This window comes from Microcaecilia unicolor, chromosome 6, assembly GCF_901765095.1.
Source record: "Microcaecilia unicolor chromosome 6, aMicUni1.1, whole genome shotgun sequence".
Lineage (NCBI taxonomy): Eukaryota > Metazoa > Chordata > Amphibia > Gymnophiona > Siphonopidae > Microcaecilia > Microcaecilia unicolor.
Window position 1 is genome coordinate 138,411,873 of NC_044036.1, and position 19,491 is coordinate 138,431,363.

A 19,491-nucleotide genomic window follows, 5' to 3' on the forward strand; every position below is an offset into this window, starting at 1 on the left:
AAAACCCCTGCCTACACTTCCGCAAGCCATTTTTCAGCGCACCTTAGGTAAAAGGACTGCCCCAGTTAGCTATCTGGGTAGTGGGCTGAATATCACCACTATCTAAATCATGCCAGCGCAGTACTGGCCGTTACCCAGAAATCAGCACTTTAAAAAAAAAAACACTAACTGCCCGGATTGAATATTGACCTGTTGATTTTTAGTTATGCAGGGGGTGTTTTACAAAGGTGCGCTAGTGTTTCTAGCACACGCTAACCCTGTAGACGCCCTTTGTTAAAGGGGTTCTCAGCTTGCTTTCTAATTGTTTTGAGTATTTCTTACTATTGGTATTTATTGCAGTGCTCTATTAGTGTTATAAACAGATGTGCATTTATATTGGTTTGATTGTAATTTTGTACTGTTGAAATTTTTGATGTCATGGTTATAATTTGTCTGGAACTTTTATTTATTTGTTGCATTTGTATCCCACATTTTCCCACCTATTTGCAGGCTCAATGTGGCTTACATTATGCCGTAATGGCGATCGCCATTTCCGGATTGAGAAATACAGAAAGGTATTGCATTAAAGTTCGTACGTGACAAGAGTAAATTAAGCAGTCAAGTATTAAAGGTTTATTTCCGGAATGAGAAATCAAAGGTTCATTTCCGGAGTGAGTGGGTTTAACTAGAATGAAATGGTTAAATTTGGCAGCAGTCTTCATTGCTTTTATTGGTGAACAATAAGGATTTTAGTATTTCAGAAGGAGGAGTGGCCTAGTGGTTAGGGTGGTGGACTTTGGTCCTGGGGAACTGAGGAACTGAGTTCGATTCCCACTTCAGGCACAGGCAGCTCCTTGTGACTCTGGGCAAGTCACTTAACCCTCCATTGCCCCATGTAAGCCGCATTCAGGCTGCCATGAGTGGGAAAGCGCGGGGTACAAATGTAATAAAAATATCTGATGTTCTTATCAATGGTATATACGGCTATATATGTGCAAATGCCGGTTTCTCCAAACGATTCCAACTTGAACGATGTCTGTCCTTGTGATTGATTTATCATAATGACAAAACACAGGAAATCACAGGAAACTGTTTCATCTTCAATTAAAACAGCAAATTGGTTTGCTTGCTGCTAATCCAGTTGTTGATTTAACAACCCATTCTCTATCCGTTACTTCCAGTCAAAATCTTGGCATTCACAAATTGCTGAGAACTGCTCTCACAAACAATCTTTTTCCATTTCGTCAATCCCTTCTGCAGATATAATTAGCATTAAGAACATTCTGACCTTCAAAGTCTGTTTTGTATGGCAACATTGCCAATAGTTTTCTAGTTTACAACCTCAATTAGGAAATCAGTTCTCCTCTCCACATCTCCAGTCAGAATGCATTCAACACTCCTGCAAGTTTTTAGCTCTCCTTTTATAACCCACAAAATTTCATCAGTCAATATTAAGACTTACTTAGTTTTTGGTGTAAAATATTTTTTTATAGATTATGTAAAAACCAATTCCTTATTAAACAGTTAAAAAATCTGATTCCCCCTGTCCACATCAGTTCTAAGTCAGCTGCTAGGCATCAGCCGCCCCGCCCGGAGAGGGGGTGAGGTGGAGGGAGAGGCATCTGCCACAGCTGGAGTGATCCACAGGAAAGGCGTTGCTCGTGTCCAGAGTTGCCGCCATCCCGTGGGATACACAAGGCCTGTGCCTCATCCAGCCATGGTGCACACTCAGCCCCACTTTGCACCCCAGCCCGATGGACCCATTTCTGTAGATGGCTGCACCAAGGAGTAGTTTTGGAGACTGAAGACCGGTGTCTTGACTTCTGCCAGCAAAAGTGAAACATATCACAGTAGGGCCCTTATTTTAGAATCCCACATGCAAATACCAGCATTTACAATGTATCTTGGATACACAAAGAAACCTTGAGTTTAGAAAGCCGGGATTTACATATGTAAATCTGCAATACATGCATATGGCTAGAAAGTGTGGTTTAGGCATGTTTTGGGTGGGACTAGGGCTGGGCCATAAAATACACGTGTGAATGTGTAAGTTTTGGTAACGTGTTCATGTTGGGTGGTGCTTTATTGGAGGGTTTAGGGAAGGTCTGTCCCTTCACCCCCTGTAGGTTGTTTTTTTTTTTTTGCCTCCTCCCAATAATTGATTATGCTGAATAATTGCAGGTTCTCTGTTTAATTGGCACCACTTAGATGTATAGGTTTCCAAAATGGTAGACATACACATCTATTCGTTGGCACTATATCAACATACACATGTACATGCTGTCACTTACATATGTATTGATGCCACGTTGACCTGTTGATGTTTTAGATCATGCAAGGTTCCGCGTTAGGAGTCACAGACCTAGACAGGGATCTGGGAGTCATCGTTGACAAGACGTTGAAAACTTCTGCTCAGTGTGCTGCGGCGGCCAAGAAAGCGCACAGAATGTTGAGTATAATTAGGAAAGGGATGGAAAACAAACACGAGGATGTTATAATGCCGTTGTATCGCTCCATGGTGCGACCGCATCTTGAGTATTGTGTCCAAGTCTGGTCGCCGCATCTCAAAAAAGATATAAAGGAATTAGAGAAGGTGCAAAGAAGGGCAACAAAAATGATAAAAGGGATGGAATGACTTCGCTGTGAGGAAAGGCTGAGAAGGTTAGGGCTCTTCACCTTGGAGAAAAGGCGGCTGAGGGGTGATATGATAGAAGTCTACGGAGTAGAGCGGATAGATGTGAAGCGTTTGTTTACACTTTCAAACAATAATAGAACCAGGAGACACAAGATGAAGCTAGGATATGGTAGATTTAAAACAAATAGGAGAAAGGTTTTCTTTACTCAGCGTGTAGTTGGACTCTGGAACTCATTGCCGGAGAATGTGGTGGCAGCGGCTGGCCTTATGGAGTTTAAGGGGGGTTTGGACAGATTCCTGAAGGGGGGGGGGGGGGTTGCCGAGTTCTTGAAGCCTGGATTGGCCGCTGTCAGATACAGGATGCTGGGCTTGATGGACCCTTGGTCTTTTCCCAGTATGGCGGTGCTTATGTTGATGGTTATTAAATGACTGCTCCCAGAGCATGTAGCTGGAACATACATGTTCATTCCTTCATGTATTTTAGAAAAGGTTCTATGTCAGCAGATCCTTCTTTAAAAGACTACTGCAATTTGACACATCCTAATCTGCTGTCATATTTGTTTGTCTTATATTGAAATTGAGAGTGACTGACCGAGTGTCAAGCTAGGATTTTTCCTAGACCTGTTAATCCTTTCTTAGAGGCCCTTTTACTAAAGGGTTTCCGAGTGGCAATCCGGAACTAGCACTGGCCCACCACGCCCAGCGGCAGTAGTTCACCCTGGTGTGCGGAATTTCTGGCGCTGCCGGAATTTTACAAAAAAATGATCACAACAGGGGGTTACAGACCTTACTGCCACTTCAATAGGCGGCAGTGAGTGCTCCCCCCGAAATGGCCATGCGGCAAATGTGAACTTACTGCATGGCCATTTTTTTTCACATTTTTACCCATTGCGGAAAAAAGGGGCCTCTGCGTACAGTAAAAATACATGTTGCCGCTAGTGCAGGGCCCCTTTTACTGCAGCTTAGTAAAAAAGGCCCTTAGATAGGGACATGAAAACCATGCATCATAGTCCAAGATATGTTGCAGTATTAATTCACCTGTCTGAGATATTGTTGCCGGCGTAGCTATCTCTCTTCCATCATAAAGGGTGAAGAGCGTAATCCGGTATGCAGAACCCGGTCGAAGACCTGTGATATCATAGCTGTTGGTATTGACGGGCAACGACACAGACTGAGGCGACTTAGAACCTATGAGCCAAATGTAAGAACATTCATTTTTCTCCTTAACAATAGTTCTCTGGGCAGAAATTTTCAGACTGGAGACAGAGCCAGTCTTCCACGCGGCACCATTTGCCCTGCACCCTGGTTACCTGTGGCCCTTCTCCATTCTAGCCTGTAGCCCCTTGCTTCTGGAATTATGTTCCAACTCACTCGAATGGATGTGGGACCTAAGACGACGATACTCAAATTCTGCAGTATTTCTATATCTAGACAAAAGACAAACAATATATTTCACGTCAGCTAAAATGCAAAAGTTGCTTAAACTCAAGGAACCCAACAGGATGACCTTGGAGAACCTGTTCTGCGCCACATGGACACAGGTACGGTAAGGGGCTCATTTTCAAAAGAGAAAAGCGTCTCAAAAATGATAAAGTGGCAATTTCAAAACTCGGATTTGAGACATTTTTCTCTGCAGGGCATCCAAATCACAAGGGGGCATGTTGGGGGCGGGATTTGGACGTTTTTCTGCTATAATGGAGCAAAGCAAAAACGTCCAGGGCTATAAGTTAGACTCTTTGGTCTAGACCTGTTTCAATCTCAAAAAGGTTAACTAAATGACGAGATGACCCCTGGACAGATTAAGGCATGATTCCCCTTATCCCTCAGTGGTCACTGACCCCCTCCCACTCTCCCCAAAGATGTGAAAGAAAACAGTACATACCAGCTTCTATGACAGCTTCAGATTTTATGGCCAGTCTATTTAGAACAGCAAGGAGGTCCCTGGAGTAGCCTAGTGGTCGGTGCAGTGCACTATAGAGAAGGAGATTCAGGCCCATATCCCACTCTGACACACTTGTGGTGGAAAGTGTGAGCTCTCCAAAACCCACCAAAAACCTACTGTACCTACATACAGGTGACACCTGCAGGCATAAGGACTATTGTAGTGGTGTACATTTGGGTACAGTAGGTTTTGGAGGGCTCCCCATATAATATAAGGGGGTAATGCGAGTTGCATACCTGGGATGCCTATGATTGCTCCTCCTACATCCCAATGGCTTGATTTTGTGCATTTTTTCCCTTGAACATTTTTTCTTTTAATGGTCCTAAAAGGTATATGCACTGAGCACAAAAATATCTAGCAAATGGCCATTTTTGAAACAAAAAGGGGGACATTTTTCTGGTTTGAAAATGGCCATGTTCACTACTGGAGTTTTGGATGTTTTTTGCAAAATGTCCAGAATTGGATTTAGACGTCATGTTGAAGATGCTCGTACATGAATAACAAAAGCAATTTTACTTTCTATTAGATTTACTTTCTATTAGATTGTAAGCTCTTTGAGCAGGGACTGTCTTTCTTCTATGTTTGTGCAGCGCTGCGTATGCTTTGTAGCGCTATAGAAATGCTAAATAGTAGTAGTAGTAGTAGTAGTAGTACTTTTATATGTGAAATTCTTGAAGGAATTGTCAGACTGCCCAAATTCCTGTAAAATCCTCACATTACTTTTTCCCAGGGTCTTTGTATGAGTTTTCAAAGTGAAAGTGTGTCTCACGTTTAATATTGCTTACGAGACTAGCACCTGCTTTTTCTGTTGGGTCTGATTCTGGCGTTGTGCTTCCATGTTCAGTGTCGGCGACGTCAGTGTCCTGCACCTTATTAGGACACTAAGATGGCAGTGGGTCAACTCACGGTCCTTAGTGAGTCCCTTAAGGAGCCACTGCTTTTATTTGGATTGGTGAGATTTATCTGGGACTTTAGATTATTAGTTTTATTGTTGGGATACATTTTGGGAAATAATGTTTTTATTAATTGTTTAATATTTCTTGTGATTTTTTTTTTTAGACACGAGTTGGATTTCAGTTTTATTTAGTGGGAAGCTACTTATGATATTCCTGCTTTTATTCCTGATCAAAGGCCTAGAGTTGGATATGCAGAAAGTATTAAGAGAAATTGTCCAATAAACTGTTCTACTACTGGATCTGCGCCTACATTTTACCTACGAGTAAAAAAAAAAAAAAAAAAAAAAGGGGTGTGGAAAGGGGGTGTTCTAGCATTTATGTGTATTTTTATAGAATAAGGGGGATATGCATCAAATTTAGGTGAGTACATTTGCACCATGGTTCAGTTGGTGCCAGGGGGTAGCCAGACTTCGGCGGGAGGGGGATCCAGAGCCCGAGGTGAGGGGGCACATTTTAGCCCTCCCCAGTGCCGAAACCCCCCCCCCCCCGGCCGCCGCCACCACCAACTTTGACGACCCCTGCCAATGACCCTCTCGACCCCCCCTCCCGCTGCCAACCCTCCCCCGCCATTGCCATGGGCTACCTTTGCTGATGGGGGACCCCAATCCCCGCCAGCCGAGGTCCTCTTCTTCCCGCGAAGGCTTCGTTCTGTTTCTGACGTCAGACTCATAGAAACAGAAGAAGAGGACCTCGGCTGGCGGGGATTGGGGGTCCCCCGCCAGCAAAGGTAGCCCACGGCGATGGTGGGGGAGGGTTGGTGGCGGGAGGGGGGGGGGGTCGAGAGGGTTGTCGGCAGGGGGGTCCAGAGCCAAATCTACGGGGGCCCAGGCCCCCCTGGCCCCACGTAGCTACGCCACTGGTTGGTGCAAATGACCGGGCCTAAATTTAGTTCTTATTTGTTACATTTGTATCCCACATTTTCCCACCTTTGTGCAGGGCAGGCTCAATGTGGTTTACATATTACCGTTATTTTTGAAGGGGGTGTGTCATGGGCAGGGCATTGCACGGAAGCGTTATTCAGCTAATTATGTTCTGATTAACACACGCTATCTGGATAACACAGACTTAACATGTTGATTTTTTGTAGGTACCATGGTCTAATGGCAACATTAGAGCACAGCCTGCAAAAAAATTAAAAAAGGAAAATGTTTTTAAACAGTGCTGCTTTGAATCTGGGTTTAGTGCTCGGGGAAAGTCTCTTGTTATGACATGCTAAGCCTTGTATCTAATGCCTTTAGTAAAAGGCCCCTCAGTTTTCTCAGATAAATTATCATTTATCCAAGTAATCAACTTTGAAATTCTTTTTCCGATCATAGATTTAGAGTGACTGTGCAGTTCCAAACTTCTTGCTGCTGTCCGCACACATGAGGGTAACTTTGATTTGATTTACTTACTTCATATACTGCTTTAGAACAGCTGAAGTATCAAAGTGGTTTACAATAAAAGATCACATCATAAACAACCAAAATACAAAACAGTTTAAAACAAAGAATCAATATTACAAACAGTCCTAAAATAAAAATAAATATATAAATGAGGAATTATCGGTTTAGCATAAGAACAGAACAATATAAACACAATAAGTACATAAGTATTGCCATACTTGGAAAGACCAAAGGTCCATCGAGCCCAGCATCCTGTTTCCAACAGTGGCCAATCCAGGTCACAAATACCCGGCAAGATCCCAAAAACGTACAAAACATTTTATACTGCTTATCCCAGAAATAGTGGATTTTCTCCAAGTCCATTTAATAACGGTCTATGGACTTTTCCTTTAGGAAGCCGTCCAAACCTTTTTTTAAACTCCGCTAAGCTAACCACCTTTACCACATTCTCTGGCAACAAATTCCAGAGTTTAATTACACGTTGAGTGAAGAAACATTTTCTCCAATTCATTTTAAATTTACTATATTGTAGCTTTATTGCATGCCCCCTAGCCCTAGTATTTTTGGAAAGCGTGAACAGACGCTTCACATCTACCCGTCCAACTCCACTTATTATTTTATAGACCTTTACCATATCTCCCCTCAGCCGCCTTTTCTCCAAGCTGAAGAGCCCTAGCCGCTTTAGCCTTTCCTCATAGGGAAGTCGTCCCATCCCCTTTATCATTTTCGTCGCCCTTCTCTGCATGACAGATAAAGATAAAATGCCTTATGAATCAGGCACAATATCTTAAATGAAATACGCACAGTAATTGAGAGCCAATTTAGTTCCACAAGTATAGGGTTATAGGGCTCTTCCTTGACAGGTATGGTCAGCGGCGGGACAATTTTTGGCGGAAAAGTCAGAGTTTAAATGTTCTTCGGGAGAGTATACTACTGCCACTAGAAAAACACCTTCAGAAGGTCCAGCTCCTCTCGTGCTTCCAGGTTCCCTTTCCAGAAACTGCCAGAAACTACTCTAATACTCTAGCAGGATCTGGTGCCAGAAGATCTGAGTACCTCATGCACTAGAAGAGGTGCAGGAAGGACACAGGAAAAAAAAAAAAGCAGGTCAGAAGTGCAGTCTAGAGACCCCTGGGTCTGCAGAGGACTAAAAAAAAAAGCCACCAACCTAGATATCAACACTGATGCACTATTAGGAACAGCAAGAGGAAAAAATACATTTTATTTATTTGTTACATTTGTATCCCACATTTTCCCACCTATTTGCAGGCTCAATGTGGCTTACATAGTACCGGAGAGGCCTTTGCAGGCTCCAGTGTGATGTTGTGGTAAGATCAAGTTCATGTGGCACAGCCACATTAGGGAATCGGAGAACGAAAGAGTTGTGTTATGTCCATTACGTGCTTTAGTTTGGTTGTGCTGCAGAGATTAGGCATTTAAGTTGGATCGGTGGGGTATGCCTGTATATTTTCCCTTATTGTTACACCTGCTATTTCTCAGCCAGTTCCTCAAACCCAGGAATTCAATGGCTGTGCCTGCACATGGGGCCGGCATTCAATTTCCAGGTTTAACGCCAGTTTGCATAATACACAAGGGTCTCCACCATCCTGGATAGAAAACCATGAGTCCTTACTCTTAATTTAAAACCCAGGCTCTCCCACTGCCATCTTGTTACACCAGGTTTTGCAATAATAAAATGCCAGAAGCAAACTGTCTGCTCTCTCCTCTAGAGAATTGGGGTCATTAGCCATCGGCTGAATATCGGGCCCCTTGTAATCGTAAGCACTTGTGTGGGGGCTTTGCCATATTTTTTGAAAGTAGTATATACATAGCTCTCCTTTGAAATTTACCCCAAGAAAAGTATTTCGCCAAATTGAAGAGACTCCTACTCAGTTTAACCGCACTGACTGGGCCAGGAGAGGAGAAGACATTCAGGGGCTGAAAATCTGCTCTGACTGCCACAGCAATCTCTCTCCTGTCTTCTTCCTCTCCCCCTTCTGGGCAGTCTTCCTCCTAGCTTGCTCTCCTACAAAGGGTCTCTTCTTCTCCTTCTTCAGTCTGACTCTCCGACTCTTCTCCTCACCAACAGCATCGCTGTCATATGGCAATGAAAGCTCACACGAGGGGTTGGAAGCCCCCGTACATGGAACAAAGCCAGGACTGACATGACATCAGTGTCTCCATCTCTGCTTTACAGCCGATATACTGTAGTTCTTAAACAGTAATTTTTAATGATTGTCAAGCAAGGAACCATCTTTCTCTCTTTCGTTTACCCTTTCATTTTCTCTTTCATGCATCTCTGGTCAAATGGAGGGGTAGAGGAAGGTAAATGCAGGCTAGAAATGGCTTCAGGTCTCTCACATCTCAGCTGCCGTGCCACTGATGACATGAAAAAAAGTGCCTGTGATGGGAGCAAGATACAGATCCAGGACTGTGCTCTCATGGCCCGTTGCTCAAAACTCCGGCACTGTATGAAACAAAACAAAACCTTCCTAATGCTCAACGCTAATAGTATGCAAATCATCTGTGCACTGTTAAAGCTGAGTATTAGGAGATGAAGGGGGAAAATTATGCCTGGATCATGTGTGTAAGCAGAGCTGTTGAGCTCATACGCAGTCAAACAGGGGAACAGGGAGCCCTGCACGGCCGGGGGAAGAGGCGGCAGAGGTTCATTCAAAGGACAGCAATTAATCTATTCAAAAGTTCAGCATTATTTAATGAAAAACCCTCATGAAAAAAAATTGCCTTGTGTCCTCTTAATTGGGCAGTTGGGGGTGACCAGGTGCACGTTGGGGAGGGATGGAATCAAACATGAGAACAGGCTTAAAAATAAAAGCTGTGTTGTACATTTAAAAACTGGTTCAAGCCTAAAAATGCTTCTCCTCCTCTTCAGACACCCTAAACTTCAGCTCGGAGCTGGCGTAAGGTTTATAGCTGTAAGGGCACTCTTGTTCACAGTGTGCTGTTCTCTGCATCACAGGGAATAGGAAATGACCTTATTTATATCCTTTTCGAGTATATTAATGGCCTCTAGCGCCCGTGTTTGCTTCTGACCATCGGGCTGTCAGGCAGGCCCGGACTTAGGCATAGTTAGCAAAGGCAGCTGCCTAAGGTGCCATATTCAGAAGGAGTCAAATACCCATGCCAAAGGAGAGTCTGGTGTTGCTAATTTTAGGGCCAGGTGCATATGTGCCTCTCCTATTCCAATGTAGCTCAACGGTCTTCCTGTGCTCGCCAATCTTCGAGATCTTATCACGTGATCTTGTTCTGGGATTTGCTCTGTGATCTTGCCTAGCGGTACCAACATTTGAAATCAGGCCCTTCTCTTGGGACCCCAGCTTCTCAGTACATTACCACAGTCACGAACGTGCCACCTTCGGTCACCTTCTTTTATCACAGGAATGGCAGAAGGGTTTCGGAATGGGGTGAAGAAAAGCCTGAAAAGCTTTTGTATTCTGATGTATTTTAGACGAATGACTGCCTCATACATACCATTGGGCAGGAGAGTAAATTCTAATAAACCTGAAACTCAGAGCAAGAGGTTTATGTACCTGTTTTTACTCTTGTCGAGGTGGCTGGTCCCTCCGTTGTCCCATAAAGAGGACTGATTGTCACACGGTAATCTGTGTTGGGCTGGAGGTTCTGGATGGCAAACGCATTCTTGCTTGCATCTACATCAACTTTCTGAAACTGCCCACCTGAAACGAAACAAGCAAACAAAATTGATCAGAAACATCGTAAGGGTGCACTGTTTTAAAATGGCACAGGCATGTCAACAACAGTATCAAGTCTATCATTTGATGTCTGAAATGACAGAAAACAACTAACAAAATGTTCAGAGCATGCATTGATGGCAAATAATACACACGCCCCCAAATTCTATAAATGGCGCCTTACATTGTGCGTGCTAATTTGGCCACATAGCCAAATTGCATGCACAACTTAATTGATTAACAAGCCAATCAGCACTGAAAATTGGTACTTAATTAGCAGCACTAATTGGATTTAATTAGAATTTACATGCACAACTTTCTAGGCATATTGTACAACATGGTGCGCATAATTTCTAAAACGTGCAACTGAAAAGGGGGTGTGGAATGGGCAGGATATGGGCATGTCAAAAAACTATGTGCACCATTATGGAATACACCCAAACTGCGCCTAAATTAGGAGCAGGTATTTAGGCCTGGTTTTAGGTGGCCTAAATTTTAGTTGCAAGAACAGCACATGAGCATATTCTAGAAACTACACCTAACTTTAGGCGTAGCTTCTAGAATCACGCTAACCGCGTGGGTTTACGGCATCAATTTTTAACAGGCACCACTTGTAGAATTTAGCCCACTGTATAAAGAGTGTATGTACTAAAATATAGCACATACTAAGACAAAATGAACACAGGAAATGATATGCACAGGAAAATGTAAAGACAGAAATGCGTTCACAGAGTGGAGGAGCCTGAGGTTAGCGCAGTAGCCTGTGAAGCAAGGGAGCTGGGTTAAATTCCTACATAAAGTACATAAGTAATGCCACACTGGGAAAGGACCAAGGGTCCATCGAGCCCAGCATCCTGCTCCAACAGCGGCCAATCCAGGCCAAGGGCACCTGGCAAGCTTCCCAAACATACAAACATTCTATACATGTTATTCTGAAATTGTGGATTTCCTGTAATTCCTACTGCACTGATCTGTGACTCTGGGCATGAGTGCTCAGTTTCATTAAAATGAACATTCACAGCAACTGAAAACAGGACAGGGCACCGGGCAATGTGAGACCAGCGCGGGTCAAACGCTTTTGCTGGCAGGGTTGGGGACCCCCGCCAGCCAAACTAGGGGCCCAGAGCCAATTTGAGGGGGCACAGGCCCCTGTAGGTCCCCATAGCTACGCCACTGTGCTGAGCAATAATCAAAGCCCTCATTTCCGAGGGTAAAAAGCTATTTTATCAACAGAAAGGGTTCCCCCCTCTTTCCTTTCCCATTCTTTGCATCAACACAGGGTGAAAGGGTTATAAACCTTAAAATCTTTTGGGAAACACTAGAAGCTTAACTACACTGTCTCCATTCTAGTGTTTCCCTGGCAGTCCTTGGCATGAAACATGTGTCTTTTTAAATTCATAGCACTGAAACTGGTACCCACCATTTCTGTTTCTCCTCCCGTGCTGTGAGAAGCAAGATGATTGCTAAGATGAACAATTTGGGCAGTGATATAACCTCATAACTAAAACATAAGAGTGCTGATTCCACTAAGCTGAGCGCGAGTCATCCAAACGCATTGCTGTTCGTGGAGGATGGTGCTTCAGTACTGTGGGGTCAATATATACAGAAAGCAGGAGTTAGCCTGGCTAAATCCCGCAGTCCGCGCTAAACCCAGATATCCGATGCCAGGCCGTTTACGGTGACCAGCATTCAATATCCAGTTACTTTTTAGCTGGTTTTAACATAACCGGCTAAGTCAATATTCAGATTTCGCTGGTTATGTTCAAACCAGCCAAAGATATCCTATGTATTCATGCAGCCAAAGATAGCCTATAAAGTGGGATCAAAATCAGATAGCCAATTTTGAGGCGAGGCATTTTTAACTTGCCAGGTGCCAATCTTGACTGGCTAAATGCTTTTGAAGATTGGGGGATATGTTTTCAAATCACTAGGGACGGGCTGGTTTCCCTGGAGTTCTGCAGAGTTTAGCTGCCCCTCGCTATTGAAAATGTGATAGTGAAACAGCACCTCCCACTGGCAGGATTGTAGGTGGAGAACTCCCGCTCAGCTTAGACGGAACAGTGCATGGGAGGTGCAATAGAATGGAGCCAAGACAGACAAAAGCAATTTGTTGATCAGCTCAGTTCCAATCAATATTCAGCCCCTTCCTGACCTAGGTTGTCATCAGCTTGCTGCATAAACAGGCATAACTGAAGTACATTCAGCGACGTAATCTTGATGATTACCTGAAAGAAGCTCCCAAGAGATGCGATATCCGGTAGCCCCTCTAACTCCTGTCCACACCATCATCATCCCATGAGAGGAGATGTTCTGAGCTGAAAAACGCTGGACACCTTCCAATTGCTCTGTTTGAAGAGAAATGTGTCAACATGAGATTAAACCCATTATCATATTAGGAGCAGAAAATAAGCATAGAGGGATGTGCTGAGGTCTGCCTTGCAGAAACTCTGAGGTGCTTAAGCTTGTCTTCTGAGGAGTAAGTTCTCCTCTTGTTATGGCTGAAGAACAGAGTTTGAAGTCACTCTCATGGAATGTGCAAACAGTCTCACAAGTGAACACATGACTCAAAATCTGTATCAATTGTCACATCAGGGAAAAAGCTGGAAGTTTAATTCTTTTATGCGTTGCTTTTTTTTTTTTTTCTTTACTTGACTTACTGTTCATGTTATATGTATTAGATTCTCTATGTTAGCCCAGTTATTCTATAAAGGAAAGTGGGTACCGATCAGGCGACCTCTGGGCACCTCCTCATAGAATGTTCTCAATGATAATCCATTTTTAATTTTGTTTAAAAAGAACCAGTACACTTGGTGCAGTTAACATGTGGGTTGCTCCTTTATTATGGAGCTGTTTGTCCTTGGACTTGGACTTGAAGAAAGAAAATTATTTATTGCATTTTAGAAAACTTCTTAGAACAGTTGTATTTTGGATATATAATGAAATTTGATTAGTTATTGATTTATGTTTGTTCTGTTGTTTTACATCTGCTGTAATTTCTTTACCTTTTGTTGTCCGTTCAGATCTCTTGGGTTGGATGGTACATAAATAAATCACTAAGAAAAGAATTCTGTGAACTTCCTAGATTTGTAGATAGTACAGCTTATAAATCCTTTTAAATATAAAAAAATAAAGATGGTATCTTGCAAGTGTAAGCATTTTTCGCTATTTACTTTCAAATCTTTCTGCTTGTATTTCACTGATGAGTTATACCTTCACAAACCAGTAACTCAGGTAGTCGTATGCCCCCTCCTCACCCCCATACCCTCAGTGACCACGTCAACCAATCTGGCGTACAAGGTCACTGTTTTATTGGGTTTACATACCCAAATAACCTGTCCTGAACCCGGTACAGTCCACAGTGTCAATTCATGGCTGTCCACACCAGGCCACAATCCCTTCCTGTTACATCTCCAACATTGTGTGGTGCTGACCTCCAATCCCTATAGTACAACCCTTCTGGGGTCCCAACTTACCGGCTCAGGAATCCACAAGAGTCCAGAAGTGATTCTCCTCCCCTAGACCCCTCACAATGAAGCTAAGACCGTGCTTACATCAATCCCACCTCCCTTTCAATTGCATCTTGCAGTGTCATATTGACTATATCATTACCACTGTTCAACAAATGTACCCTACTTGTACAATGCTGCCCTCCTATGTCCCCTGACAGGAACAGGTGCCAAACCGCATCTTCACCCCTTTGACAAACCAAGTTACAGTAATTAATCTTCTTAATGGCTTTATGTCCCATGATTTCTGTCTGATGTAAAAACATTTATTTGCGGCCCACACAATGGTTTTACAGTGCTATGATATGAATAAGGACTGAAAGAACTGCGAGCTGGTTTGAGGTCAGTCCAAGCAGCCTGGACCTGCCCCAGCACTTCCTGGAACTTGTAATAGGGAATCCTAATGGGCGTATAAATAATGGCCTGGCAGGAGGCCCAGGCTGTGTCCTTCAGAGTCAGCTGTCAGTGTATCCTCCTAACAGCAAGAATGAAAACTGGCAGGAAGCCGAAAGGCACATATGGGGGAAAATATCTGCTAAGTCTAAAAAACCTTTCAAAAAACTGAATGTATAGAATTCAAAGGTAGCCAAATGGTGGCAAGAGCTGTGAGGGCCTGAGACATCATGACTCAAATCCTACACACAGAGTCCAGGGGCCGAGAGAGGGAGGCTGACCTTTCATCTACTGGAGACCTCTATTTTTATGCCCTCATTTGCCAAAATATAGGAAGGAGTGTTATGGCTTCACTAACAGGTTTGAGAAGCCAGGGTTCAATTCCTACTTCTGCCACTTGCCCAGGTTACAAAGAGGGGCATTTTCGAAAGAAACGTCTAAATCAGATGTTTTACAAAGACGTCCAAATTCCGAACCAGGAAAGTCATTTTCGAAAAAGATGGACGTCCATTTTTTTGTGTTCGAAAATACCATGGTCGTCCTGCGATTTGGATGTCTTTGATTTTTAGCCATTTTCGAAAACAAAAATGTCCAAGTCTAAAACATCCAAAGTCAAGCCATTGGGACATGGGAAGAGCCAGCATTTTTAGTATACTGGTCCCTCTGACATCCCAGGACAGCAATCTACCACCCTAGGGGGCACTGCAGTGGACTTCATAAAAAGCTCCCAGGTACATATCTGACCATTGCTCCCTTACCTTGTGTGCTCAGCCCCCAAAACCCACTACCCCCAACTGTACACCACTTACGGGTGAAGGGGGCACCTATATGTGGGTACAGTGGGTTTCTGCTGAGTTTTGGAGGGCTCGCAGTTTCCTCCACAAGTGTAACAGGTAGTGGGGGTATGGGCCTGGGTCCACCTGTCTGAAGTGCATTGTACCCACTACTAAACTACTCCTGGGACCTGCATACTGCTGTCATGGACCTGAGTATGACATCTGAGGCTGGCAAGTAATGTTTTTCATCACAATTTTTGGGGTTGGGAGGGGGTTAGTGACCACTATGGGAGTAAGGGGAGGTCATCCCTGATTCTCTCCAGTGGTCATTTGGGGCACCTTTTTGTGCCTTATTCGTAATAAAAACAGGTCTAGCTCAAAACGTCAAAGTTTTAGTGCTGGACGTCTTTGCTTTGTTCCATTATGGCTGAAAGATGTCCAAGTCTTAGGAACGCTCAAGTCCCACCTCGAACATGCCCCTGATACACCCCCTTGAGATTTGGACGTCCTTCTGATGGACTTCGGAGAAAGATGTCCAAAATGAGATTTTGATTATACTGATTTGGACGTTTCTGTGAGATGGACGTCCAAATGCCGATTTGTCATTTTTTGGACGTCCATCTCTTTCAAAAATGAGCCTGAAAGTCACTTTATCTTCCACTGCCTTAGGTACCCACTAAGTTTGTAACCTCTCGGGGGCAGGTACATATTTTACCAATACTAATGTACAGCACTGTAAGCAACCAACAGCACTATAAAACTGATGCTTATTAAGTATTAACTAGAAAGACTGTGCCACTGTCTTCCATACCAATAGGAATAAAGCTTTTTCAGTTGAAACCTCCCAATGTAGAACATTGATCAGGTCGTGTTGAGCCCCGTTTCTGCCACCACATTTTTTTCTGTAATTAAGTAACAATTCCTTTCAAGTGAACAGAAGAAAGTCTTCTAGTCTAATCAGATATGTTCCACCAGCTTGAATGGGCTTCTGGTTAAGACTGTGCTGTGTTTTCAAGACATTAGTCACTATCAAATTTCAAAGTGAAAGAGGTGATTATGTTTTCTTCCCCTCCCCATAGTAGAAACACTCCTGTATTTGGGTAAAGAAAAGGCAGGTGGGTTTACCGGATTAAACAACATCTTTTCAGATGCACGTCATAGGAAGACCCAAGGGATATATCACAAACTCGAACGGTGCTAATAATTATTTACAAGACCAGAAGGGTAAATTTCTTGCTTTTCTCAGGAGGCTAAAAACAATGAAAAGGAAGATATGCAGTGTTTGTTTTTATGAGGGAATGAAAAGGATTAGAGTCACACCAGTGTTAGCTGGGGGTGCTGGGTAGGTTTGCAGCCCATCTGCACATTGCTCCCCGCATCCACTGGGACGGGTCCAAAGTCCACCCTGATCCGTTTGAGCTTCTTTCCTCCACACACTCCATCCAGCCACCACTTGACAGAAGATGTAGTGTCATATCCTCTTCAAAAGTTTGTGTTTTATTTCGCTATACTTTCTCATCCTGATGCTAACTCTCCTACCACATATTTCGAGACCACACCACCCATTGTCTACTTTCAATGCTTCACTTGCTATTTTGCCTTCTACTTTCTCTGCTCTTCTGCTTCAACATTTTTTCCCCTTTCATTCAATCATCTCCATTCTCTCTGAGAACATCTTTTCTTCATCACTGTTGGCCTGAGTCTCCTCTTCTCTAACTTTCATTGGGTCAGTTTTCTAGTTAACATCAAAGCTGAAGTTTTTAAAAACATTTTTTTTATCCAGGTTGCCCTCTTTCATCTTAGTGAACTTACTAAACACTGCTAGTGGCTTTGCTGACTAGGTTGAGGTCTAGAATGGAAACTACATCTTAAGTGGAGTGGAGGAGTGGCCTAGTGGTTAGAGTGGTGGACTTTGGTCCTGGGGAACTAGGTTTGATTCCCACTGCAGGCACAGGCAGCTCCTTGTGACTCTGGGCAAGTCACTTAACCCTCCATTGCCCCAGGTACAAATAAGTACCTAAGCCGCATTGAGCCTGCCATGAGTGGGAAAGCGCGGGGTACAAATAAATTAAAAAAAAAAAAAAGACTGCAGTGGGCAACCACAGTCCTTGAGTGCCACAACCCAGTTGGGTTTTCAAGATTTCCACAATGAGATCTATTTGCATATAATGGAATCAATATATGCAAATTAATCTCATGCATATTCATTGTGGAATTGTTGAAAACCTGACTGGGTTGTGGTCCTCAAGGACTGTGGTTGCCCACATCTGTCTTGGGAGATAAGCTTCAGCGTTATTCCTACGACAGCAAGGGGGACCCATTCTGCATATCCTACCATACTTACCAAGATCATGCATTCACATCACACCCAAGCATAGCAACTGTATGTCACACCCAAATACTAGCAGCATCATTATTGTGTTAAAATATCCAAGCTCTGTTACCATCCCATTGGGTAGAACCTAAAATGCATCTGGCTGATACCATCTGCTTTGCTACAACCACATGTTTTTGGTACATTTTATTGGATGACCGATATTCAGAGAATTGTGCTTACGTGTTCTTCCAGTAATGGCTGAAGAAGCACCAGTTTGAAGACGATACATTGGGTAGATTGTAATGATATATTCTGTGTTGGGAAGCAAATTGAGGAGGGTATCTGAAACAGCACTGCCACTCAGAGTCTTCTCTTGTCCCTGGGCATCGCCTGCATCCAATCAAAAACAGAAGAAATAAATGGAGGGACCGTCTCCTGTGTTCCCTTGTACAGAGTTGTTAGTAAGCAGCAGCTTGAACTCAGGGGGCAGATGAAGGAACTCCCTAATGCTCAATGCTAATGACATGCAAATTTAGGTACGTTGTTAGCGTTGAGCATTAGGGAGATCCACGAAAGGACAGTGTCTGCCTCATGTGCTGAAAGCTGTGTGTTAAACAAAGCTCTTCAGCGCATGCCCAGAACACCAGAGGGGGGGAGGAGAGGAGGAGGAGGAAGAGCTGCCAGCTGCCAGTAAATGCAGCTGATGGACTTCTCCATTGACGTGGGGGAGAAAGGAATGACTACTCACTTCAAGGCCTAGTCAAAGAACATGAGGAGGTAACTCACAAATCACTATAGCTAAAAAGACATCAGCTTACTCGCTATTCCCTCCTCACCAGTCGAGCGCTCCCATCACAGTCATGGCTACAGCATTTACTGATAGCTGTAAATCTCACCTTCACAGCCATACCTAAAGGCTTCAGTTGATGCATTTCTGGGCATTGATCAGAGACATTTCACAAATTAAACTAAATCTATGCACTAGAGTTTAAAGAAAGGTAGTAAAATCCAAATCCCAAAACAGCACCAGCCTCCCTATTCCTCCCATGCTCAGCACAACCTTATCACCAGCTCCAAGCTGGCATAGGGTTTGCTGCGGGAGAACATTGGGGAGGAATCCAGGAGGCCCTCTTTAGCATGCATTTGCATGCTCATTGGGCCCAGAGCTGACAAACTCGTTGTTTCATGTGCTCGTCGGATCTGAGCATTAGGCTTGAGCAAATGCAGTTGCTGATCTGATGCTAATGGCCTCTTAGTGTCCACATTTGTTTTTGAGCATGAGGGCCCAAGTGTTTTTTCTAGTAAATCAAAATAGACAAGAGAAGCGCTAAACTAAATTTTCCTTTTGGTCTGCTTTGCCATGTATTTCAAATCCTTTCTAGAGACAAGAGCCCTAGGGGCTAGTTGAGAGGAGACTCCTGGGCCATGACATCTCCATGCTGGAGCTCTATGCCAGGAATATCCAATTAAGATAATACAAAGCTCCAGCTCTGGCAGAGTTGAAGTGGATACCAACCCTCTGGAAATGGAATGAAAATCATCTCCAACTCAAAAAGTCCCATAAACAACCTTCTGATGACACGTGCTTCCAATTCCTATCATTGTGCACTAGATTTGAATGAATAATGCTGCTGGATGGTTCTGCACCTCTGTTTCAATCTGACAAACCATCTGGCACTAGGGATATGCAGTTGTTTCAAATGACATGTGAAATAACAATGATAGTGAATCAATTATTATGGAGTACGGCGCTGACAGACCAGGAGCTATTAGGTAGGGGAGACCAGGGAATTTTGTTGGGGTGGATGACTTCCAGAGCTGGATGTGTGGGTCATTGGCAGTCTTGGACCAGCCACTTAAATATTCAAATACCAGGTAGGTAGGAGGAG

General features: G+C 43.6%; 1 protein-coding gene across 5 annotated transcripts in view; it reads right to left on the reverse strand.

Annotated features, from left to right (window-relative positions):
• COL7A1 (collagen type VII alpha 1 chain) overlaps positions 1-19,491 on the reverse strand; it is a 260,266-nt gene that overhangs the window by 184,923 nt on the left and 55,852 nt on the right. For 4 of the 5 annotated variants that reach the window (XM_030206395.1, XM_030206397.1, XM_030206396.1 and 1 more), the window contains exons 10-14: positions 17,843-17,992; positions 12,836-12,955; positions 10,449-10,595; positions 3,925-4,041; positions 3,653-3,802 (exon numbers count right to left, since the gene is read on the reverse strand). In XM_030206395.1, the coding sequence (XP_030062255.1) occupies positions 3,653-3,802; positions 3,925-4,041; positions 10,449-10,595; positions 12,836-12,955; positions 17,843-17,992 (684 nt within the window). The remainder of the gene's footprint in view (positions 1-3,652; positions 3,803-3,924; positions 4,042-10,448; positions 10,596-12,835; positions 12,956-17,842; positions 17,993-19,491) is intronic. The other variant, XM_030206399.1, reaches the window with a different exon arrangement.